The sequence below is a fragment of the Lottia gigantea genome, assembly GCF_000327385.1.
Source record: "Lottia gigantea unplaced genomic scaffold LOTGIsca_297, whole genome shotgun sequence".
NCBI lineage: Eukaryota > Metazoa > Mollusca > Gastropoda > Lottiidae > Lottia > Lottia gigantea.
In genome coordinates, this window is record NW_008708972.1 from 44,074 (window position 1) to 68,970 (window position 24,897).

Sequence of the window (24,897 nt, forward strand, 5' to 3'; positions counted from 1 at the left end):
TTCCACACACTAATTTTAATATGGTCAATCTGAATTTCGAACTAAAATTTGACCAAAACTTTTTATTATATACAAACAATTAACCTTATTTCTAATGTCAGACTGTTCCCTTTGGCTGACACTTCCACACACTAATTTTACTATAGTCAATCTGATCATTTCAAACTCGAAATTTACAAAAAATAACAAGCATAGTTTTCCCCTTGATAGCCTTACATTTTAGTGTAATTCTTGTGACTTTACATGTTCATTATCACATTTCAAAGAATGACTTTGCTTAGATAAGAAATTAATATTAAAGCTTGCTGTGACTTTGAATTCAGAGATATAGGTGGGATATAGGATAGGCCTAAAATGCTTGATGTTGACTTAACTTATTACATGATCCTCGAAAAAGTTGCTGACTAGATGTCTTAAGCTAGTGAGAACTTGGTTGAGAAAATGTACCAATTGAAGCATTTCAACCTATGCCCTGTTTCCACTCAAAATTATTAAAGGGTTCTTTCATCAGCGCTTGATATTACCTGCAATCCTGCAAAATTCAATTGTGTTACTTCTCTATCCCTGAAAATATAATGTAGACACCAACAGACTGCATTACCACTTTTATAAGGTAGACTTCGGTTTCAATGTTCTACTAGACCTCCTATATTTATCTAACTTTGAAAATAATGATTAAAATAATAGAGCCCACATGTTCACTCATACTTAATGTCATTATTTATGAATATAACACATTGGGTTAAGAGGTTATACAGACAAAAGAGTTGTTGACCTTCTCACTAGTCTATTTTCATGTTCTACATGGAGATTTGGAAGCAATTACTAATTATTAACCCATATTGTGCCAATCTTTTTTCCTTTTGATCTATAATTTCTCTAACAAGGATGTTGATGGGTCTGAATTGATCTGTCGTGTGTGGTTACATCCAATTGGCATTAGTTGAACTTTTCTTCTTTTTTTTTCACGAGCTTGCAAAAATAGTAGTTATCTCATTTAGCTCATGTCATCTGATCTCATTTAGCTCATGTCATCTGATCTCATTTAGCTCATGTCATCTGATCTCATTCAGCTCATGTCATCTGATCTCATTTAGCTCATGTCATCTGATCTCATTCAGCTCATGTCATCTGATCTCATTGGGTCAGTGTGTCTTCACGAAACTGATCAGAAACAAAGATGTCTGATGCTAAATATCATTTGATTTCATCTCATGTACATAAATTGGTCTTTATTCATATATTTTATATGCATCTATTTATCATGTCCAAAAAAAATCAGACATCAAACTCCATTCTATTTCACTTGCATAAAGATTATAAATTAAAGGATGAATTAAAAATTACTTCTTAACTTTTTATTTTGTAATTTCACCTGATGTTTATAAAACCATGCATTCTTATATTCTTTGTAAATTTATGCATGACAAAACAAATTAAAATTCATGTCATAATAACATGTTTTGTTACACAAAAAGATCTGAACTTAATGTATGTTTATCATGAAACTATTTTTAACTTGAGCATAAAATATGAGGACAATGGCACACCTGACTGTGTTCCTTATTCATATCATTGTGTTATCTTATCTGCTTTGAGGCGTAGTCTACCTTCCTTACACGTTGATAAATTAAATTATTAAAATATTTCTGTGGATGCTTGTCACATTTTTATTAGGATTTTTAATACTATGGTTATATCAATGAATAGGTAGGATAATTTTTGATTATAATAATTTGGTATCAAATAAGCTTTAGATATGACTGGTTGCATAGATTAATATCCTTAAAAGCAGTGGCCTGATAATTAAGGTCAATGCATATGGAATTTTCTTCCTAATTCACACTTATATACCTGATTCTAGTATTGAATGAAACAGTTGGTAATAGTTTGTAAATGATTTATTCCTACAAGCAAAAGTTTCAGTTAATTTTAAAATGTGAGCTAAAAATAATTGAATAGAGGTTTATTGTCCTTTCATCAGGATATACATCAATAGTCGGAAGGGCTGATATTGAAAATATGTCTGGTCATTTGAATGGGACAATAAACCAAGAACCCATATGTGAACAATTTTTATGACAAAATAGCTCGTGTTGATAATAGTTGTACAACAGTTATACAATAGTCTTTTTTTAAAAATGAAAAAGATGTTTTGAAATCTGTGTGAAATATTTACCCTTAAACGGCTGATAACTTTTTTTTTTTTCAAAAGTATGTGTTTTAAGAACAGTACTCGTAACAAAATTAATGTCAATGATTTTTAATCTTCAGTGATATTGTCATGTTACCTAGGTGATATTGATTTTTGTTTAATCTTCATATTGTGATGTCATTTTGTCATTTTCTCATTACATCAAGGACTAAAATCAATGGTATTTTGGTCAAAATAAGACCAAATATTACCGTTTATCTGTGACCTGTGAATATAATGACATTGTATTTCACCATGGAAACTATTTATGATTCATTTGATGAAAAGAAAATGAAATTTCATTTAATTTTCACCATCTTTTAAGCCAAAGTTTGCTATTCATTTACGAAACATATGTAAAGAAGCAGTAAATGGGTCAATGTTACTATATTGTGACCTTGACAAACCATGTGTTATTACACGTAGATGTGTACAGTGTAATTTGTGAACTGTTGAAATAATAAGGATTCATGTTGTTTTTATTCAAATCATAAGCCAACAGTTGATCTACATTTAACTGGTTTCCAACTATCCAGAAACAGAGATATCAACACACTTTCCACTTCAAGTAAATATTCACTGAGTAAAATCAACTGTTAATCCACTGAACCAGTTTCCATTTGTGAACAGTCGTGATTGACAAGCAATCATCATATTGTATAGTAATCAGTATTCACCATCCGGTTGCATGCCACTGTGAGTGATTATCATTATTTCTGTGAAATGGCTTCTTTGAACTGGCTTCCGCATTAGTGGTATTACTGATGTCATGTGATCACTGATTAATAAATCAACATTTTGGGATCAATTAGTTTATTGATTAGAGAACAATATGGCATAAATAACAAACTCTGTCCATTTCATTCGATCATTCAGACTTTCAGAATCAATCATGGCTACTCAACAAACTAAACGTCAACGCTTTGAGGTTACAGCACGTGAAAAAAAGGAAATTTGTGAATATAAAATAAAGTATCCTAAGGCTAGTTTAGATGCTTTAAGTCAACATTTTGAGAAAGAATTTGGTCATAGAATAGGTAAATCTACTGTTGGTGATATTGTACGAAACAAAGAAAAGTGGTTGAATATTCCTGAAGATTCGTCATCGTTATCGCGAACTCGGCATGCAAAGCATGAAAAACTTGAAGAAGGACTTAATTTGTGGATTCATGACATGAACAGTAGAAATGTAGCAATTAGCGATATGTTGCTTATCGAAAAGGCAAAAGATATTGGAACTAAGTTAAATGTGACGGATTTCGCCTATTCTCGTGGTTGGCTTGCACGTTTCAAAACACGTCATTCTATTGTTAGATGTCATTTCAAGGGTGAAGCTGTAAGTGAAAATAAAACAACAGACATTAAAGGCGAGGAAAAATTAAACTCAGTGTTAGCAGATTATACGGATGAAAACATTTTCAACATTGATGAGACTGATCTGCTCTTTAAGTTAGGTCCTACTTATACTTTAGCATCAGTGTCTAGTGTCAAATGTTCAAAGGAGCGAATAACTGTTGCTTTATGTGCCAATGCTACTGGTACAATGAAAATTAAACCATTTGTGATTGGTAAGACAAGAAGACCACATTCTTTTGGTATGTATTTTAACCCAGAATTATATGTCCGATACAGGTTTAATGCAAAGGCATGGATGACCTCAGAACTGTTTGCTGATTGGTTGATTTCGTTTGATCGTCAAATGAAAGCCAAAGGTAGACATGTGTTGCTATTGTGTGATAATGCTGCCAGACACAATTCAAATACAAAGTTGTCCAATGTAAAACTCTATTTTCTACCTCCCAACACAACAGGTTCTATTCAACCAATGGACGCTGGTATCATACATGCATTCAAAGCTTATTACAGACAATTTTTAGTGAAACATTATATTGGTTGTGCCGAACGTGATATGTCCCAATCACTAAATTTGAGACAAGCAATCCGTTTTGTTAAAGACGCCTGGAATGCCCTGACAGCCTCTACCATTTCCAATTGTTTCAGTCATTTGGATGTCATAGACCAAAATGGAAATGATAACAAGGAAGGGATTGATACCCCACTTGCTGAATTACGCGCAATTCTAAAAAAAGTAGGCTTACCTGATAGTGATGACATTATGACTGCTGAAGACTATGTGAATATTGACAAAGAAGAAATAACTTGTGACCAACTAACAGATGATGACATCATCAGACTTGTGGATGGGGAAAATGAATCATCAGATGATAATGATGTAGACGATGAAACAACATGTTTAGCTCCGACATCACATGAAGCTAGGGAACATCTGGAAGCCCTCCTTTATTTTTATGAAAATAATGGTGAAATAGATCAAGTTAATGCTATATCTTCATTAATTGCATCTTTCAAACATTCAAAAGGAAGCCAAACGACCATAGAGGACAATTGCCAAGAATGATATAATATGTTGTTGTTTTACATCTTATTGTTTATTATTATACATTTTTATTGAAATGAAATAAAAAAATGATATACAATCACAGTTTTTCTATCAGGATTATACAAGCATACAAAGTACATAAATCTAATGTTATGTCACTTGTTACAACAAATATGCATTTGTAAATTGTAAATGTGCAGATAAATGAGGTTCTACTGTAGAATATTTGTCTCCACAATGTTACAGTTAGGATGTGGGTGTGTTAAATAATTATTATCAAATTAACCATATGTCATTATGAAAAGAGAATACGCCTGACATTTTGAATTTCTGATGATTTCGCCTTTGAATATTTTGAGCTATAATCTATACAAAGGTAAAAAGAAGCTTCAAAATAGATGGGTCTGTAACCCAAGTAAAGATTAATATGTTATAGTTCTTATGATTGGTGAATAATTCTTGATACAGGCAAATTTGAGATCATTACAAATTCAATAAGGAACAATCATAGACATAGCCTTGAAGATTCTGGACTTTTTCATAATACTTTATTAAGATTTCTGTAAGACATTGAAGGACATCATTGAAAGCCTTAGGCAAATGTTTTGCTTCACATCACAAATATTTAATGTGACCATGAAAGTATCAATCCATGTACATGTTGACAGTAATTGAGAATTTACCTAAAATCCTCATATGTAAGCAAGGTTTATACTTAAGGTCACTTTACACCCACTTGAAGTGTATTTATTTAGAAGATTTAGTGTAGTAATACAACAGGTGTAGAGTGAGATATTGATGGTGTTTTTGACCTATTTTACCTGTACTGTTATATATTTTAATTGATTTGATATTAAAAGTATAACTCAAGTAAACCTAGTAAATAGTTGTCAGTATATACATGCATTTATTTTGCCTTGTTGCATCCTTGTAAAGAGAAACAATGTACTTTACAATCTGATTATACTGATTTTGATGTGGACTTAAATGTGTGGGAGCTATTTTGGACTTTTTTGTACAGGTACTTTAAAGTACCAACAAAATGACATTCCAAATATATTAAGCTTTTCTGGGCATATTTGATGTCCTATTGCTTTTTTCCTTCCCAAGGAACAGTAATAGATGTTCGAATCTCCTAACTCAGATGTCCATGATCATCAAAGAGTTACCGATCTGATTTGCAGCTTTCTAGATGAGTATTTAGTGATCTGTTTCTTCTCTGTGGAATAAATCTGTGATTTGCCTTTTCTCACTTGAGAAATCAATAGTTTAGTGATATTTCTCTTCTCAGTGCAGAAGCTCAGCTAATTAGAAAATTGGCAGTTTTGTTTTGTCTCTATGGAGAAATTGAGGTTTTCCCTATCCAAACTTTTGATATTCTCTATAAAGAAATACACAATACTTAGGCCACCTCAGAGCCAATTGACATTGTGAATGAATCTCCCCTTAATAGATTAACTAAATTGACATGTAATTTTAACTTGTGACATTTAGATAAAATAGTTGATAGCTTAGTGGAGCAATTTATCCCAAATTACCCTACAACCATTGTTACCCTAATTACCCCTATTGTTATCTTCCAATTACACCCTGTTATTCAAATTCCACAGTCATTTGTTAGTGTTAAAATTAACATGTCACTGGCAATTTTGGCAGAAGTCATTTATATATCTGTGTTCTCGTGGACTGGAAAATGTTATTTTGCATACCTGTGAATACCTTTTGACTGTTATGTGTTGAATGTAACATAACAATGTAGTTTGTTTATATTATGATTGTTAATTGTTGATGCAAGGACAAATTGTGTGATAAAAAGTTAGTTGTAGCTGCAAGTCATGAATGTTAGATATAGTTTCTGAGCTCTGATAGGATTGAAATCATGCCGTCTGCTTTAGTCAGGTATTGTTTGTAATTTATTCATTTAGTTTCTGTGAATTATTATTACATATTACAGATAAAATGAAGTGTTTGTATGCATACTTTTTCAATTTCTCATGGTGGTAGTGTGTCTATGGTGATTCTCAGCAACTAATCAGATCCATCGCAGTTGACATAGAGATGCTAAGGTTGACTACACAGTGGAGTTTTTAAGAAACATTAGTTCAGAGAGCCGAGCAGGGGCCACAAAATTTTCCAGGGGGGCAACAGGTTATTCTTTCTCTATGTAAATTGTCCAAAATTTTGAAAGTGGGGGGCCATGTTTGTTTGACGTTTATATTTCAGATTGGTAATCAATTTATTTGTGTGTATTTTTCAGAGTTATCAATTGGTATATGTGTGTATTTCAGATTGGTAATCAATTTATTTGTGTGTATATTTCAGATTAGTAATTAATTTGTATGGGTGTATATTTCAGAGTTATCAATTGGTATATGTGTGTATTTCAGATTAGTTATCAATATGTATGGGTGTTTATTTCAGATTAGTTATCAATTTGTATATGTGTATATTTCAGATTAGTTATCAATTTGTATATGTGTATATTTCAGATTAGTTATCAATTTGTATTGGTGTATATTTCAGATCAGTTGTCAATTTATATTTGTATATATATCAAATTAGTTAGCAATTTGTATTTGTATATATTTCAGATTAGTTTTTAATTTTTATATGTGAATATTTCAGATAAGTTATCAATTTGTAAGTGTGTATATTTCAGATTAGTTATCAATTTGTATGTGTATATTTTAAGTAAGTAATCAATTTGTATTTGTGTATATTTCAGATTAGTTTTAGAGAAGAAGTACAACCAACAGTTAATGGCCACTAAACATATAGCAGTATCAACATGGTTAGAGGCTATAGGGCTTATCGACTATCTACCACTTTTTACACAATATGTGGGGGTTGAGGTAAGTTTTTTTTTCATCAATTATGCACAATAAAAACAATTTGAGAGAGAGGTGCCATATTGACAACTGAGTCACAGTATGGTCTGTTGATTAAACTGAATTCCTGCAGAATTTTGGGTATAACTAAAATTTTAGGACAATCTGGTAGTGAATATCTAAGTTTCAAACAATAACAATTTTTCCAAGAACCAATTGTTTTGTATACACTTTTAATCATCATATTATTTAATTTAACAACATGACTTTGTGGTATTCTTAAGAATTTGGACTTGGTTTATGAAAGATTTATATAGATAAATCTGATACATTATGATACATCATAAATTGTCAAAACATGATATACGTAATTAGATATCACCATACGTAAAAAAAACTATTTAGGTTAATGCCTGGGGCTAGGTCAGTGTGTTTGTCTAAAACAATATTATACTCATCCCCCAGCATACCTTTCATAGACACTCAAATATTTACTTTTTTTTAAATTTGATAAAATTTTTAAAGTTAAAGAGAATTGATCTAGCTGTATTATTAGGTTAGGAGACACAGAAAAGCAAATAATTGCGAAAGGGTGATAAAGAAACTGAAATTGTAGCTCAAATCTGCCATCGTAGCCTAAATATTTAGAAATACAAAGCCGCAGCATGCATTTTCAAAACAAGTTGTTGGTTGTTGTTTAAATACTGGAAAAAAGGAATCTTAACTTGTCTTGTAGGAGATAATAGTAACATTAGCTTTATGTGTCAAACCAAATACATTAAAGGCTTTGACAAGTAGAGAAATGTAATTGGAAGGTATCTTATTATAGGTCATAACTATTGACATTTAAAAAAGTTACTACATTACTTTATTGTCATATTTTAATGACATGTTTTGACATGTGATTTATAATTATATTCTTTTTCTGTATGTGGTAATGACTTAATCTGAAATTTTAAAAAAATGACAGATTTCTGCAATTTACGTGTCAAATTGCAAAAATTGATTGAAAAAGTAGATTTAAAAACAAGTTTGATTAATTGCTAATATTGAGTCTTATGACTTCCATTAATATCTGAAATTTAGGAATTAAGAATTGATTAAAGGGAGAAGCAATATATGAACATTGACTGTAGCAAATGCTGAAAGAGAGAATAAATATATGAACATTGGCTAATGGCTGTAGCAAAAGCTAAAAGGGAGAAGCAATATATGAACATAGGCTGTAGCAAATGCTGAAAGGGAGAAGCAATATATATGAACATTGGCTATTAATTGTAGCAAATGCTGAAAGAGAGAAGCAATATATGAACATTGTCTATTGGCTGTAGCAAATGCTGAAAGGGAGAAGCAATATATGCACATTGGCTATAGAAATTTCTGAAAGGGAGAAGCAATATTTGAACATTAGCTTAAACATCTTTGCTATACAGTTAAACTATTATGTAAACACCATTTTATTGAAAACAAAAGCATTATTCATGTTATTGTGAAAAATGAAAATTGTGGTTCACACTCAAATATGTGCATATAGTCATGTACAATTCTTACGTTCAACATAAGACATTAACATATTTCCTAATAATAAAATTATTTATAATGAAAGCCAATGAGTAAAGATCCAAGTGTTGGTTTCCTGTCATGATGTTTTGAGATCTAACACTCCAACGTCAGTTCTATATCATTAAGGATATGATTCAAATTGTGAATAATGTGTGTGAAATTTATCCATTTTTGTTCACATTAAAGTCAGGTACGAAGTCATTTACTAGCATAAGCTTTGAACTATGGCCTTTTTTTTTCCAAAAACTGATTTGTCAGTCACTAAAATTTATTTTAAATTTTTCAGATATTGATCAAATTTTAAGATCTGTTTTTATCTTTGTTAAAGTGTTAAGAATAAGAAAGCTATTTACAAGGTCAAGTGAGACCAAATAAGTCTTAATTTTTGTTCACATATCTTAGATCAGAGGCCATACCACTCAAATTGAATGTATTTTCACAACATCACTCAGATATTTTTCATACTAAAATCAAATCATACGTTTTCCTGAATGAATCAATATTTCATGCTCAGGTTCATGGAGTCAAATTCTCATGATTTTGACCTTCAAATTTCAATACCCCATTATCCACTTAAAATACTTGTCAAATTGGTGTAAGAAAGTGGTATATAAACCAATGAAATAATACAGATAAGATATATATCCTTCCTGTGATATGATATCATAATATTGATAAGGATAGGAATCTAGTAATTGTTATATACGCAGCTAATCAGGATATATAGTTAGAAATACTTTGTGCAGGGACAAGAGCACAAATATACAGTATGTATCATTATTGTTATACTTTTGGAAAGCTTAGAGAAAAACTAGAACTTCAATATAACTTTTATTTAACACAAAAAATTTATACAGTAAATTTTCTTAGAGTAGGGACAAGCAGGGATAAGCACACAAATGTATCGTTGAGGTATTATGATTGTTTTTTTTTTTGAGAAAATTCAGAAAGATGCCTTGAATTAAATAACTGAAACTTAAATGTTGTTTTTAGTAGTTTGATCTGTACATATATATTCCTAGGTAAAATGTAATTCTGTTTTACATGACAGGTCTGTTTCCATTTATTCAGGCTAACAAATGTCATAAAAATCTAGAGAATTTCCATAACAATGGCAGATTCCATTATGTCATATATGGAAATAATTTAGATTAGACACAATGAATAAAAAGGATCAATATTAATTATCAAATATTTGTTCTCCATACTGCATGTATATCATGAAAGATTTAAAGGGGTTTATTAATGGTGTGATATCTAGTAATAAGATGCTATATAAATGTGATATAGGTAAAAACACATGTTTATTTAATAATCTTCTATTACATATACATACTAATTGATATCTCAATTATCTTTTAAAATACTGACAGCAAGATAAGAGGAATAGTTCTAGTCTATTTCATATTTTGTAGTTATTTAAAACCATGTTATTGTAATTGGTAATTGATCATTAAGGATGTTTCAAACCAAAATACTTTAATGTGTGTGGAAACTGGAGTTAAATCTTGTGATCTAATTTTCAGGATTTACTTTACCTGACTGAATCTGAAATTAGAGATTTAGGAGTTCATAATGGTGGACATCGTGCCAAAATAGTTTCAAGTCTTCGTATTCTCAAGGAGAAATATGAGAAAGGTAATACCATGTTAATATTCTTATATTTTCCTTGAGTTATTCTTAGGTTAAGTTACTTAGTTAGTAAAACTGATAGAGTAAATTTCTGTATTTCTTTTCAAAGTAAAGTCCAATGTCTGGTTAGTCTACAAAACAATGAAAATATTTTGAGGAAGTTTAGAATGTTCTGCTATGTAGAAATTAAAGTATTTACATTTAAATATTAACAATATTATTAAAGACACAATTGACAAAGATCTGGACAGAGTTTCTGTTATTTGAAATTGAGCTCTATCAACAAACAATGTATATGTCCTTATTAGAATGTCTATATTCTATGTGATTTTTCTTCATTCTTATGAGTTTTGGTTATGATATAAAATTCAGTGCTCTATGTCCTACATCTGAAACATTTTGCAGTCAAGGTTTATTTTTCATCTAGAACCAAAACAAATGTTTTCTTTGATATACTATAATAGTACAAGGTATATCTTGTAACTACATGACTTATAATAACCACACTATTAAATGATATACTAAAATCAGGTGTCAGATTGTAATTCTTAAAACTGATACAGATTGAATGGTTCCTAAGATTATAAGGTGTCTGTGATTATGGTTCAATGAGTTGTGTTATCTATTTACAGGACGTAGTCATAAATCACCAGATCATTCACTGAATAAACCAAATCAGATTCTATCACCTCATGTTCAGTAAGTAAACAATATTTCTAATTTTGTTTTAAAGTTATGCTTTGATATAGGTTTTAATCAGGTCATTTTCAACATTAATAAAGAAAATTTTTTGGATCCATTTAAGCAAATTTGTTGATGTGACTGGACTTGGTTTTCAAAAACACATTCTCTCCTGTGGTATTTGCATGTTTATACATTATTAAAATATCATGGATGTTTCTTGTCAAAATATACGTTGATTTAAGTCTGGTAGATGGAAAGTCTATGACTACTTTATCTTTCATCTCTTCTTTCAGAGTTTCTCCACCATCACCATTGAGTCATCCTGACTACTCCACAGTATCACCTGAAAAACTCCAGGCAGATTTACAACGAGAATTACATTCAGACTCTTCTGAACTCAAAAGTCATGGATGGTATCATGGTAACATCACCAGACAACATGCAGAAGCCATTGTGAAGGCTGATGGTGAATTTTTAGTGCGAGACTGTATTTCAAAACCTGGTGATTTTGTGCTGACCTGTTGTTGGCATGGTGTTCCTCTTCATTTTATGATCAATGCAAGTGTTCAAGAAGCAGAAAGAGGAGCTCTACCTAAAATACTTTATCAGTTTGAGGACGATTCATTTCAAGCGATCCAAGATCTTATTCATCATTATTTATCCAAATCTAAATTTGTGACACAGACTTCTAAAGCTGTATTAAAGCAACCAATCTCACGCTCTATGCCATTGAGTTACTATGACTCCAAATATGGAGCTTTAAGTAGTTTATCTTCTGCTGGTGCTTATACTCCTACACAAAGTCCACGACCAAGTCCATTTGCTTCACCATCAGATAGTCCTACAAATAGTCCAAAAATGGATAGAAGAAGACCATATCGAACTGGCAGTCAGCCAATGTTGTCTGTTGAAGAACTGAGAGATGCACCAAAGATCCAAATCCAATCAATGGATCGTTCTGACAGTTTACCAGCAATTAATGTACCTGTTTCTAAACATCGCCGTTCTCCATCCCGAGACAGACCAGTTTATAATTATCATCAGAGATCTGGTAGTGAACCAGTATTAATGTCAGAAACACTCCATGTACCAAATACTCTGGCCTGCAACAAAATAGGTTCAGATAGTGATTTATCCAAACCTGCCCCACCAAAACCTAGTCGAATACCATCAGTCAAGTACAAACAACGACCTAAGGTCCAAGTGAGAAATATAGCCCTGTATGAAGATGATGGTAGAGATTACTCAGATTATTGTCAAGTTAAAGAAGATCCCAGTTGGTTAAAGGGGAACAACTCTCAGCCTGTATCACCAGACGCAACTACACCAGTGTGTATATCTAGTCCTTTTGACATTTATGACAATAATTTTAATAACATCAAACCAAATCCACTCCTATCACATGAATTATATGGGAAAGTGCTCAGTAATCGGAACTTCCCAGACTTGAAATCTCCACAAAAAGAATTTTCTTCTCAAGATATTTATAACATAAACAATAAATATGATAATACTTTCATGAAAAGACGGAAAATAACCATTCCTGTGATAAAGAATGAAATGAGTTTTAACCTTACTGGAAGTAACTTTAATGTGTTACCCAATGACTGTAAGCCATTAGAAGCAGGGAGTATGATCACCATTAAAGGTATTCTATTAGAAAAGGATCCAAGGACTCTAGCTTTACACTGTACTAAAACAGATTTACAATGTGTTCATGTTTTAAGTCATGAAGATTTTGGAATGGGTGTTGAATCGGGACTAGAGCTATTAACATTACCTCAAGGGAAGCAACTACGTCAAGATCTGATTGAGAGGTTGGTAAAGAAATTAAATCATTGTATTTCTTGTGTGTAGTTCTTATTACTTTCCGATCCTTAAGATTGATAAATTTGGAAATATCTGCTTTATGTTCTTGAGCATTTGAAACTAAACAAGAATCACGTTTGAATGTGGTATGGAAATTTTTCTATCAAAATGGATAAAAAAAATTCATCAGTATTGGGTTTATAAATATATCCAACATCTTCCAGTAAATATATATCGTGAAATTTCTAGACTGTCCTGGTTGTTATTGACAGTACTTGTATTTGCATCAAGATGGTTAATGACATATTTGGGTGTGATGACTTTGCTGAATTGAAGGGCAAATTGGAAGCTAAAGCTGTGCCAGAGCAGAAATCGGCTGTATGCCTTGCAGGATTTTTGTCTTAATTGAAACATTATTTTCTTATTTTTATTTTACAAGATAGATTCAGATTTGACTAATTTTTGTGTTTTTCAGATGTCACTGTATGAAGTTATTAGTGATAGTAACTATATTAACTTGTAGTACTATTAGTGAACGAGCTCAAATGATAAGTCAGTGGGTCATGGTTTCTCAAGAACTCAAACTATTGGGAAATTTATTTGGTTTTGTTAACGTAATGGATGGCATTATGTCCCCTCTTGTAAGTGAATCTTAAATGATAGACAAATGTCAATGAGCTTTATGAATTCTATTTAAGCAATGATTTAAATTTGACAGTCTGCTAGGTTTCAGATTGTTCTTATCTTCACCATGTCAAGCTATAATGAACTGTGTACTTATACTTTGACCGCAATAGTCACCTTTTTTGTATTATGGAAATTTGTACAAAAAGCGATTTGATTAGATTGTTCGAATATGAATAAGCCAATTAGAGTTCTCAAAAGAAAATCTGTTAACACAAAGCCACAATGTTTACAGTTTTTCTTTTGAAGGCTCTGGTTGACTGTATTCGCTATGTATTAAGGCTGTGCACGTTAAGAAAAAGCAGGCTAATGCCGCTGTCCTGGCAAAATTTCCATCATTGCACCCTGAATGGCTTTGCCCGTCTGCATGGTGCAGAGAAGTAGGACGAAAAACTCCATTCATTTCATTTCGCTGCACTTACTCTTTCCACTCTTTCTTTAATTTAAATTTTACCAATTGTTGCAGACAATGAATTATATGGTTCTGTTGTATAATTAATACAATAATTGAATTTTTTGCCTTTTTTCCAGGTAACAAGATTGAAAACAACTCGTTTAATTTTACGTCAGAATCATACAAATAGTGCTTATATATTAGATACCAAACTAAAAACTGCATACAAATCTTTAAATGAGGGTACTAGTTCTCTCCCTTTACAGAATGTGTGTGTGCCAAATATCAACCCTTTAGTATATTTATTAGAGCGTGATTTAGAAACAGTGTTAAATGAGTTACCATGGGAACGAATAAATCCAATTGCAGGATTGGAAATGTTTTTAACTCATTTGGACACAGCACGAGTGATTGCTGCTCAGGTGGAACTGTACCAAATAACAGGAAGAGCTGTAATGGCAGATTTTCAAGGAGATGAAGACATTTCGGAAGTTTTTGATACAAGATTACAATTGAATTTACTATGGGGAGCTCGAGGTAGCAGTGTTAATCGTGTTGATAGACATCGTAAATTTGATCAGTTATTAACTATATTATCAGAACGTGCTGAAAAATCTAATGATGATGGTACAGCTGTGTAGCTTGTGTCAGGCAGGAGTTAATGCTCATTGAAATTGTATGTGTAGAATGATAAATAATGATCACACCGTTACTGACTTTTTCTATTCTGATGTCCTTAGCTACTATTGGTGGATATCTGTTTAATGATTAATGATTACATTTACATTAAATTTATATACCACTGTGTTCATAACATGTATATTATTTCCAATATTTATATAAAAATACAACTGAAACTCAGTTTTTAACCATAAAAAGATTTCCAGATTCACCCATGGGAACTGATTAAAAGGGAGATTCCATATTAATTCTATGTGCAATATTCTGTCTTTTCTGACACTAATTTAGCTTATTTACAATCTTCAATGTTGTAATTTGTGTTATATTTAAATCTTACATCAAGGTATCTGGATATAGCCATTGACACAACTAAAAACAAAGTGGGACATTTAGACATAATATAGTCATTTCATACATCATGCATCATACTTTGAACCTCTGATGAATGGTTCTCTTCAAGATAATTTATCAAATGATGAAATGGTGTGTTGTTTTGGTTATAAATTTGTTATATTGTTTAGATATGACATGGTAAATACTGTAACTTACAGTAGAGATAGTTCAGTCACACTAGTACAGTATCTTAATAATATTTTACCAATTATAAACATCTTCTAATTATAATTTCTTCTAAATAACAGTATTATTACCACACCAGCAGATTAGAAATCATGGTTTATCCTTTGCCTTTTTTTTTTTTAAAGAATTATGTTCAAAGGACTGTTTCATGTTATCTGTGTCTCAGCAAATGGATTCAAAGGAGGTTTCCAAGCCTTTGTAGTAGGTTTTATTGAGAGATTGTTCATTATATTATGTATTTAACTGTTTCATTGTTGCTTTATTCATTGTTGTTGGTTTCCTTGTACAGATTTTTTTACAAAAGTGCTTTTTATAATAAAATAAAATCAATTACATTTTTCTTTTTTGATATTGAACTGTCTTCAGTTTTATGATTGTTTTGCAATTTACCAATAAGTTTAAAGCATCATTAATGACCCTCAGTGGTTTGGCTTTATGCTCTAAGAAATAGAAGAATTAGACAATTTTTCATTACTGCTTCCAAATTCTTTTTTTTCTTATGAACTGTTCTCTTGAAAGAGTGGCATCTACCTTTTCAATGCTGACCAAATAATGGCAGGTCCATTTGTACATTGAAATATCCAGAGAGACCAGATAACCAGGAATACATTGTATCACTAAGAATAGGTAATCTGGTCAAACAAGCAACATGTCTAAACTTTCAAAAGTTTTTATGAACTGTTCACTATATACTTAGGAGTCAAAATAATAGAGTCATCGCTAACAATTGTCATGGTCTCATTTCAAATCTAATTAATCATTTGAGCTTTCGTTGAAGAGCTATTGTCAATCAATAGTGTCTTTAATTTTCTATCTCTTACCTCCCTTTATAACTTATTGACTTTGGCGTCCTTAGATACGATAGTAACTATAAATAGTTAATCAGATAATCCAAATGAATAACTGTTAGGACTACTTACAAATACTTCTATATATAATCAGGTGAAATATACTATATCGTGTGTCAAAGAAAAAACCAAGTCTTGGATCAGGTAGGGTTAAACTAAATTTTCTCACAGATCCAAAGTACCTTGACCAGAGTGACCCTAAACAGAATCCGTAGTCAGCAGAGCTCGCAATTCATGGGAATACAGGCTAATTGGTATATTAATCTGTTCTTTATTGAGGCAGTTGTGAATAATTATTTGACACTCTCGGGGGAGTGGCTGGCTGAGGGGGGTGAAATATTTCTCGATTGGCGCAGATGTGGTCAACTACATATTCTCCCGATTATATACATGTTCAGCTGATAGTAGCAATTTCTATTTCAATTTAGATTACAAAGTATAACATTCTTCAGAATGGATATGATAACAAAACGACCCCTGGAAGCCAATACTCCGTATACAGTATTAACAGATGAACAACTTCGAAATATCAAAAAGGTTAGTATGGCGATATTTTCAAACATCATACACAACGTTCGACTTTCTTTCAATGGAATTGCATGGAACTTTGTATATCATTATGCTCTTACTCATCAACTAGGTTCAGTCTCGACTGCTCCTTCTGCATCCATGGTCCGCCATTTCTAGTCTATTTTACGTTCGATAATTGTTGAAGGAGCAAATGGATCAAACCATTATGTACAGATAGCAAATAAATATGAACTTTTAACAATTCCTGATAATGTTGAATGTTTTGTTTAAGGATTCCAGTCCTTTCTTTATGGGACCAGCAGTTCGTGAAGAAATGAGTGAAGAGCGAAAGAGAACAGAACAACCAATTAAAGCCAGATTTGCTTATGCTATGAGCTCCACTACAACACGTGGAGGTTATCCTACAGAAAAATCATGTTATATAGGCGAACAATTTAGTCGGTTTCCAGACCCTAATCATGATACATGTAGATTAGGAGCTGGTGAAAGATGGGGACCACAGAAAGCAGGTTAGTCAATCTTCAATAGATACTGATGTACGGGGTACCAGGTCCAATTATTGCAAGGGTTACTATGTCTTGTGCGTCTGTAGCTCACCATACCATTCATGATCTGAGTATATTCGTGCTAAAATAGCGTTGGTAATAATGTATCCTAACCATTACACTGGAAAATCTGGACTGACAATGTTCAACGAAGAATACCACGCAAATTTTATTGACAAAAGCAGAATATTCGACTAATTGAATCTGATTATCCATCTGGTATGGAATGCAAATAAATAAACATTCCATAAAGTGTTAATATATGCACCAAAATGATTTAAGGATCGATGAACAATCTGGCCAAGGGCCATGTCATCATATTTGGTTTTGGAATTAAGATAACTTTTTTTTGTGTGTGTCATTGATCAAAGGCCAATTTTACCATTTTATGTTTTCAGGTTCCAGAACGTTACATCATTACGAAAAAGAACAAGACCCATTACGTTATACGACCATCGATATGTATCGTCGACCGAATACAAATTTACCAGGACCCAATATAATGAAATTTGGACGAGCAGCAGATGGTTTCTACCAGGAAAAATTTCCCAATCGACTTACCACAAGATTTACAGCATAGACTAGTAGTGGTCCTAATTCTATTTATGTATTGTTTTATTTTGTCTGCTAATATATTTCATTATACCGAAAAGAATCCGAGTTATACGTCCTTATTTAACTTAATTTAGTCTTTTGAAGACTGGTTATTCTTGAAATGATTTAAAATAAATCAACTCAAAGTTTATCTATTTATCCTATTCCACTGTCCGATAGGACTCCATCTTACAGAAAGTTGCGAAAACAGTTGAAGTAACACAATACTATAATCCAATCCCTCAGATTTGATGTGAGAGAAGAGGAGCATTTTCACATAATGTTTGTACCATGTCACCATTAATTGGCTTTGGCGTTAACTCTTTTTATTAAATGAAGATACTAATGATTGTTCGATCCTCTCTAATGTGAGGGGATCATTCTGATTGATAGCAATATATAAATTTGTTGCATGTGGGATTAATGTTTTCCATGTCATTCACGTGCAGAGGTAATGTTCTAGCAACTGGTGCAGTTTTTTGGGTTTTGGCACCCAATTATTCTCAAAATTCAACCCCGTCGCCACTCGCCAAGTGCTCCTAAAAATAGGATAGCAATATCTCTTTCGAGATAATTATTATCATTCTTGTGTGGATTGAACGAGATTTGGTAATAACAGCAAAAGAGAATCATGCCTTTTAAGTGTCGAAATTCTTAACATCCAGAGTGCTGTAAGGTGTAAGATTTTGTTGTATGGCTTGAAAACAAGACGTCGCATTAGATTCTGAACTGATCAGTTGTAAACGCAGATTTGCGTGTAACGATTAACTTAGGTATTCATGGATTGAAAAAAGCTGTACATTGTCTACTCTATTTATACTTTATTCTCTCTGTATATCATACAAAAAATATCATGTAAAAGCTAAAATATATATATTAAACTACATCATAGCGGAATAAGCCAATTTCAACAAACTAAAACAAGATTTTAAACCATTAATGATAGAAATGGGTAAAATGACCACAACGAAAGAAGTGAAATTGAAACGAGAACACAATTGGATACTTCGATCCTTAGCATCAAACAAGTTTGGAATACACAGAATCTTCGTCCCTGTTAAAATGAATAGCATGAAAATTACTCCTTTATGTTTCATTATACCAAACTCAAGTATACACTAGAAATCAAAACTTTTTTAAAAATTTCAAACAATTATTGCAATCGAAATAAAAAGTCTGTGGCTGTGGATCTAAACAAACACGCTATGTAAACTTAAAAAAAAACGATATATAAATATACAACAACTATTTTATTGATTATTTCCAACTTATATTCAGCCATATGCAAGAGTATGTTTTGTTAGAAATTATTTTAGTTCACCTAAAACTTGAGGCTCACAGCCATTCGGCTGAAGTCGTTAATTTCCGTTCATTTTGGTAGCTCTGAGAGACACACTCAATGTCGATAAACGTTTATAAATATATGTAAGAATGTGTAATACCAAATCTAGCACTATTTGTTGCACTTGGTGGGTCATCGTCATCATCATCCATTTTGTTTTCTTGCACATTGGATTCCAAAAGTCTCAAAGCGAATTTAAATTTGAATTTCATATCGCTGGCAAAGCTGTTGGATTGTTTATTGCAGAGTCGCCATGCTTGTTTCAAGACTGGGACATTCAGAAGATCGTTGCTATTTAAAGCAATTTGAAATGATAATGGTGATGTTAATGGTAGTTCAACCAGAGTATATCCAGAAGAATTTAAAACGCACCCAATAAGGCTAGTTTCTTCAAATGAATCAAGGGCAGTAAAGAGACCAGAATATGACGTCAGACGTGGTCGTGTTCCACCATAAACATAACGTAACAGCTGAGGGAATTTTTGGTTGGTGATAATTTGGGAACTGAGCATTGATAATTTGGTACTTTGTTCATCAGTATTTGGTAGAACTTCTATAAATTCTCCAGGGTGACCCAATGGTATCAAAATATCAATGTTTCTTTCGTCACGGCATTTCAAATAACAAAGCTCTTGTTTTGGATTCTCGATATCTGGAGTGACGCCTTCAACTTTCTGTCGAGTGGTACCTTTAAACATTTTATCCACTATAAAGACGCTACCAGGTGAAAATTCCAAACGTGGATAATAATTACTTTGTTGATTCTTGCCAATTTGAAAAGCTGTTAATTTGTTAACATTCACGAACGCTGTTGCTTTACTCTTAGCCAGTGATTCTACACTATTATGAATTATTTCATCTCGTGCTGTTCTTGCATTTAATCTTAAGAAGTGTCCTGGAAGATAAAATTAAAACAAATATGAGTAAGAAAGATGAAATGTCATGTGTACGATGCAGCTGGATTGTTAAAAATATGTTTGTATCCATCGAAACTCTGAATTAATGTCATAGAGGTTATTTTTATTAAAGCCGTGTTATAAAAATGAGTGTGTGTTATTGGTCCATAAAAGTAGGGACTTTTTTAATCCCAGTCCCATGACCTTTTATATTATGATCATATAAGACACAGGGTAGCCATTTTCATCCCCCCTCTCCCCTTTCTGTTTTAGGATCCTATGCCTATGAGGGCAGGTGTGTAGAATTATATTAAGTTAGAAGGGTAATACACTAGAATACAATAAGCAGGATTAAGGATTATCCAGTTGTTTGGTAAAAAGTATTGTAATATATATCAGGTTAAATACACTATGAAAGACAGACTTTATTAATAGAGTATTGACCGATTAATAAGGCACAGCTAAAGAGTTATATACCGACAATATTTTTTTCTGATTTCACCACTTTGTGTGCCTGAAGGAGAACCGCGTCGAAACTTGAATTGTTGTTCCACAATGTTGCTTCTATATATCAAACTTAGAAATGCTAGATGTCTTTTAAGAAATTATTTTTACTTTGGTATTCGCACTCGAGAATAATTGAGGGAATTTAAAGCTTGTACTTGGCTATTCAGATTTTTATTCGAGGTCTTTGCCTTTCGTAATTCAATTCATTTTACCGCAAATTTCACTCAGGCCAAAAGACACTTCTTGTACAAGCTTTCAAAGGAATGGCAAGCCCCACAGACGTCCGACTAAAAATGGTGCATATTGAAACATGAAGTATGCCCGATACACCTACACATACATATTGTAAATTTACTAATCCATTCAATACATTGAAAGGTTAATATGACTTTAGATCTATTATATAAGTAGCCTATATAAGGGATTCACTGGATTATGAAATGACAAATTATATATTATATTATAGTGTGGGTACATGTATAGAAAATATTTTATGTTATATAGTCTATATGAAGTTTGAATAAATTAAAATTTCTCTGAGCGAGCTATTAGTACATCCTATTCAAATAATGTAAATGCAAGCATGGGCGTGTCTTGTTGTTGGTATTGTTCTCCGATTACTATTGCTATAAATAATGACAGGGAGGTCATTGTAAAAAGCTACTTCACCAGCGAAATTTCATGACAGCGAAACTAAAGGTACAATTCAAAATAATAAATGGACAATGATCAACAAAATCTCATCAAAGTTCTCATTTGCTTATTCGAGATCATAATCTGACAAAAATACGACATTCTTTATAAATGCAAATCGGCGTATTATGCTCTGCCAATAACTAAACCATCTTACACCTAAATCTCAAATTCATCCAGAATCTAATGATACAAAAATTCTTTGAAATCTACATAAAGTTATCAACATCAGGTTTCGACAAAATCGGATCACAACAATAGACTCTGTCGCGTTCTACAAACCATCTTGCAATTACAAATTTTTAGTATGAAAAATAGAATTTTTCAATATCAAAAATCTGAAATAGATTTTTACTGTATCACAAATAATACAGCTTCGTGTCATTTGACAATTATTTGTTCGTATGTCCACAGTTAAGCTTTTAAGTGAAATTTCTGAAGCATAACTTTTATGACAAACATGTTCTTATACATGTTCGGGGTCAGCAAACGGGTGGTGAATAAGTAGTCGGTTGGATCACAATCAAAGCAAGTTCATTCGCTTGATAACTCCAATTTAAATTTGTTGTAGAAAATCTTGGTTTTTTTGAACAGATATGTAACTGAAGATCATTTACTCAATTTAATTTTACGTAATTGACGAAAACTATTCATCCATTTGAAATATTTTCTGGGATCAAGTCATGCTCTTATTCACTTTACCTTAAATAGCTTACAGTTACTTTCTATACACCTTTCAGATAAAGGCCAAAATCATATCTACTCAAGCATAATTCTAACAGGCGTGTTTACTGTGATTTAATAGTTATCTTTTAAAAATGTGACACCAAAATGTTCGCTTTAAGGCATTGTTTGGATTCTAGTCTTAACTTGAAGTAATATTAGGAAACAACCTAACTTTGTTGATTATCGGGCTGAATTTTAGGTCCACTCTCGCCAGTAACATGTTGAACTTAAGTTTAAAACCCAGTTTGACATTTGAACGCATGATCAATGATGTGTGATGAACAAGTATTCTGAATGATATTTTTACCACAACAAGCAATAGGGTTTCTACTAAAAAACTAAAGCATTCGTGAATAACTTTGAAATTTTTCTAAGAGTTCGTATTCAAAGACTACTCAGAACTGTGTGTAAAACGATGTAACACTGTTTAACGTTTCAAACACGTCATTGTGAATGCCAGTTCAAAATTTGGATCGAAGATGACTTTTGTGTATCGTTAATTAAGAATATTTCAAACTTCTTTTTATTCCTGGAAAACTTACAACGTTTCGAAAAGATACTTCCTTTAATCGCGCTATGACATAAGTTCAAAGTGGGACTTACACTTAAAATATATATTAATGTATATTAATAAATTCTCTACTTATGTGAGCCCATCTGATTCAAAAGAAACCTCTTGCTTCCAAAATTTAACAATAACCTTTCATGGTCTTGTCAACTGTACAGGACAATTAGTAATAAAACATGCAGTAAATGTTACAAATAACCTTGCACCAATTTTGCTCTATCGTCAAAAGAGCAGCAAACAGCAAAATGTATGTTAAGAAAATTAACATTACTAGTTAACAAACCTTGATAATCAGCTGGTATAACAACAGTTTCATCAGTTTCTCCAAATTTCTTAGCACGTTCATCATATAATACATTTCTAGCTAATAATTTTCTGACAGTTCTACTCTCATACAATAACATAGGTTGACCGAGGTTCACTGGTAACGGTTGGGACCTCTTTGTAAACAATGTTTGAGGATTACACCGTACCACCAGTGGTAAACTAAACTGATCAGGAATCTCCTTCATCGAGTAAGATTGAGAACTCCAATGAGTGCTGGTAGTATTCTTTCCATTCCATCTCTTTCCTTGAGAACTTGTCCTGGAGCGGCTACTCATGTTGATTTCACAAACAAACTGATCTCTATATTAAAAAACCTATTTGTTTTTCCCGTATACTATATATTTAATACGGTCTGATTATACCGATAAATACACCTTTATGAAGAAATCCTTCCCTATATATACGTGAGTTCGCCAGTAGGGTTACGCTGGTGTGTTTTCTATACGTTTACTTAGAAATAATTTTCTTCTATATAGAAGGTTTATTTATTCAAACCACTCCATTGATTTACTGTGTTATGAATAAGGGCCGACGTTTATTGAACCCATGAAGTATTTCATACCAGATTTAAATATTTCAATGTATAGTAGTAACTGTTGCTTTATATGGAACGTGACCCTTAATCGTATCCTATACATGCACTTTAATGTACACTTCATAGCTTTCTCTGTTCAATAGTGGCCATGCGAAACAGTAAACGCTATTTGTATTAAATCTCATATATTCAAACACCTTTACAAATTCTTATCAAAATACCACTTGGAAAGAATAATATTAGCTGTCGTTTCTGCCCTGAAGATCTGTTGCTCGCGAATTTGTCTCAAATTAACACCTATCAGACTTCCTACGCTCTAACTAATTTTGAATTAGATCAAAAGATAAATTTCTTATGATGTAGATCAAGATCATTCACACTACAAATAACAGCTAACCAACGAGCCAAACATTTTTTATTTTTGGTGGAGCTTTATTGCATAGTCTCTCTATACGGTGTTAAAGTTCGCCACATCACGAAAATTGGTTCATGCAGTTAATCTTTGTTATTAAATAATGTTAAAATTCTGACTAGATATATTAAGGTATTATTTCTTCGTTCTTTTGCATCTTATTATAAACTAAAGGTGACTTCAAAGATTTAATATTATTAAATGTTCATGTTGTAGATTACATTGTGCTCTGTTTCCGGTTAAAATCATATTGTACCTTGGAATCTTGGAATGATTTGGACACGTGATTCACCAAAAAACTGCCCCACAGTGAACCCAATTCATCTCAGGATGTTTCATGGTGGTCTACGCATTGCTTCTTTGAAAACCTTTCGGGACAAAAATCAACCTAAGAAAATATTGAACTATGAACTTTAATTTTCCGACTTTATTGGACTTCGGTCAACATTGTCATGATCACATTGTGGCACATGGAAATAGGTTTATTTCTGTACAATATACATAGCAGACATGCGGGTGGTCGTACAGACCAACATCACGGATGGATAAGCCGAAAAATTTGATTAAAATATACAGCAAAAACTCAGGTAGTTTTGTTTTTGTATCTGATTCTGGTCCCCAACCTGCCACCTCGTCATCACCTGTTGTTCTACCACCCATTTCCACCACAGACCAGGGTAGAAAAACGTCTGATCCTGAAAACGTTTGAAGCAAGAAGAATACTAGAACAAATTACAGTCCTCAACAAGTCCGATCATTAGAAAAAATATTTCTGGATACGCCATACCCAGAGCCTGAAGTAATGGAACAGTTGTCTCGAGATCTGGATATTCCCGAGAAAAACCTGAAGGTATTTTTCTTTTTAGTTCCTTCTAAGCCAAATTGCAAACACAATTTTCATTCGACATCCACTGTAATATATTT

At 32.3% G+C, this 24,897-nt stretch overlaps 5 protein-coding genes across 5 annotated transcripts; 4 read left to right on the forward strand and 1 right to left on the reverse strand.

The window, feature by feature from the left end:
* Positions 1 to 3,227: 3,227 nt before the first annotated feature.
* On the forward strand, positions 3,228 to 4,376 carry LOTGIDRAFT_83307 (hypothetical protein; the record flags this gene model as incomplete). Its single annotated transcript, XM_009056984.1, has 1 exon — positions 3,228 to 4,376. A coding segment is annotated over one exon (1,149 nt), but the record flags the coding sequence as incomplete, so codon positions are not given.
* A 2,515-nt stretch (positions 4,377 to 6,891) lies between these two features.
* On the forward strand, positions 6,892 to 7,198 carry LOTGIDRAFT_145188 (hypothetical protein; the record flags this gene model as incomplete). The annotated part of the gene is made up of 2 exons (XM_009056985.1): positions 6,892 to 6,969; positions 7,022 to 7,198. Coding segments are annotated over 2 exons (255 nt in total), but the record flags the coding sequence as incomplete, so codon positions are not given.
* A 4,827-nt stretch (positions 7,199 to 12,025) lies between these two features.
* On the forward strand, positions 12,026 to 14,830 carry LOTGIDRAFT_239539 (hypothetical protein; the record flags this gene model as incomplete). Its single annotated transcript, XM_009056986.1, has 3 exons — positions 12,026 to 13,119; positions 13,587 to 13,752; positions 14,327 to 14,830. The coding sequence occupies 3 exons, from the start codon at positions 12,026 to 12,028 to the stop codon at positions 14,828 to 14,830; spliced, it is 1,764 nt and encodes a 587-aa protein (XP_009055234.1).
* A 1,529-nt stretch (positions 14,831 to 16,359) lies between these two features.
* On the forward strand, positions 16,360 to 18,862 carry LOTGIDRAFT_239540 (hypothetical protein). Its single transcript, XM_009056987.1, has 4 exons — positions 16,360 to 16,441; positions 16,726 to 16,834; positions 17,100 to 17,337; positions 17,772 to 18,862. Exons 2-4 carry the CDS (start codon positions 16,751 to 16,753, stop codon positions 17,951 to 17,953), a joined length of 504 nt encoding a protein of 167 aa, XP_009055235.1. The 5' UTR covers positions 16,360 to 16,441; positions 16,726 to 16,750; the 3' UTR covers positions 17,954 to 18,862.
* Positions 18,863 to 19,219: 357 nt separating this feature from the next.
* LOTGIDRAFT_239541 (hypothetical protein) lies at positions 19,220 to 23,301 on the reverse strand (the record flags this gene model as incomplete). The annotated part of the gene is made up of 2 exons (XM_009056988.1): positions 19,220 to 20,204; positions 22,983 to 23,301. The coding sequence occupies 2 exons, from the start codon at positions 23,299 to 23,301 to the stop codon at positions 19,381 to 19,383; spliced, it is 1,143 nt and encodes a 380-aa protein (XP_009055236.1). The 3' UTR covers positions 19,220 to 19,380.
* Between the last annotated feature and the right edge of the window lie 1,596 nt (positions 23,302 to 24,897).

What these genes read in the sequence shown, in the direction of transcription:
- LOTGIDRAFT_239540 (XM_009056987.1), top strand. Translation starts at nt 16,751, where the DNA reads ATGGATATGATAACAAAACGACCCCTGGAAGCCAATACTCCGTATACA. An exon ending in AACTTCGAAATATCAAAAAG is followed by an intron (nt 16,835 to 17,099) that starts GTTAGTATGGCG and finishes GTTTTGTTTAAG; the next exon opens with GATTCCAGTCCTTTCTTTAT. An exon ending in ATGGGGACCACAGAAAGCAG is followed by an intron (nt 17,338 to 17,771) that starts GTTAGTCAATCT and finishes TTATGTTTTCAG; the next exon opens with GTTCCAGAACGTTACATCAT.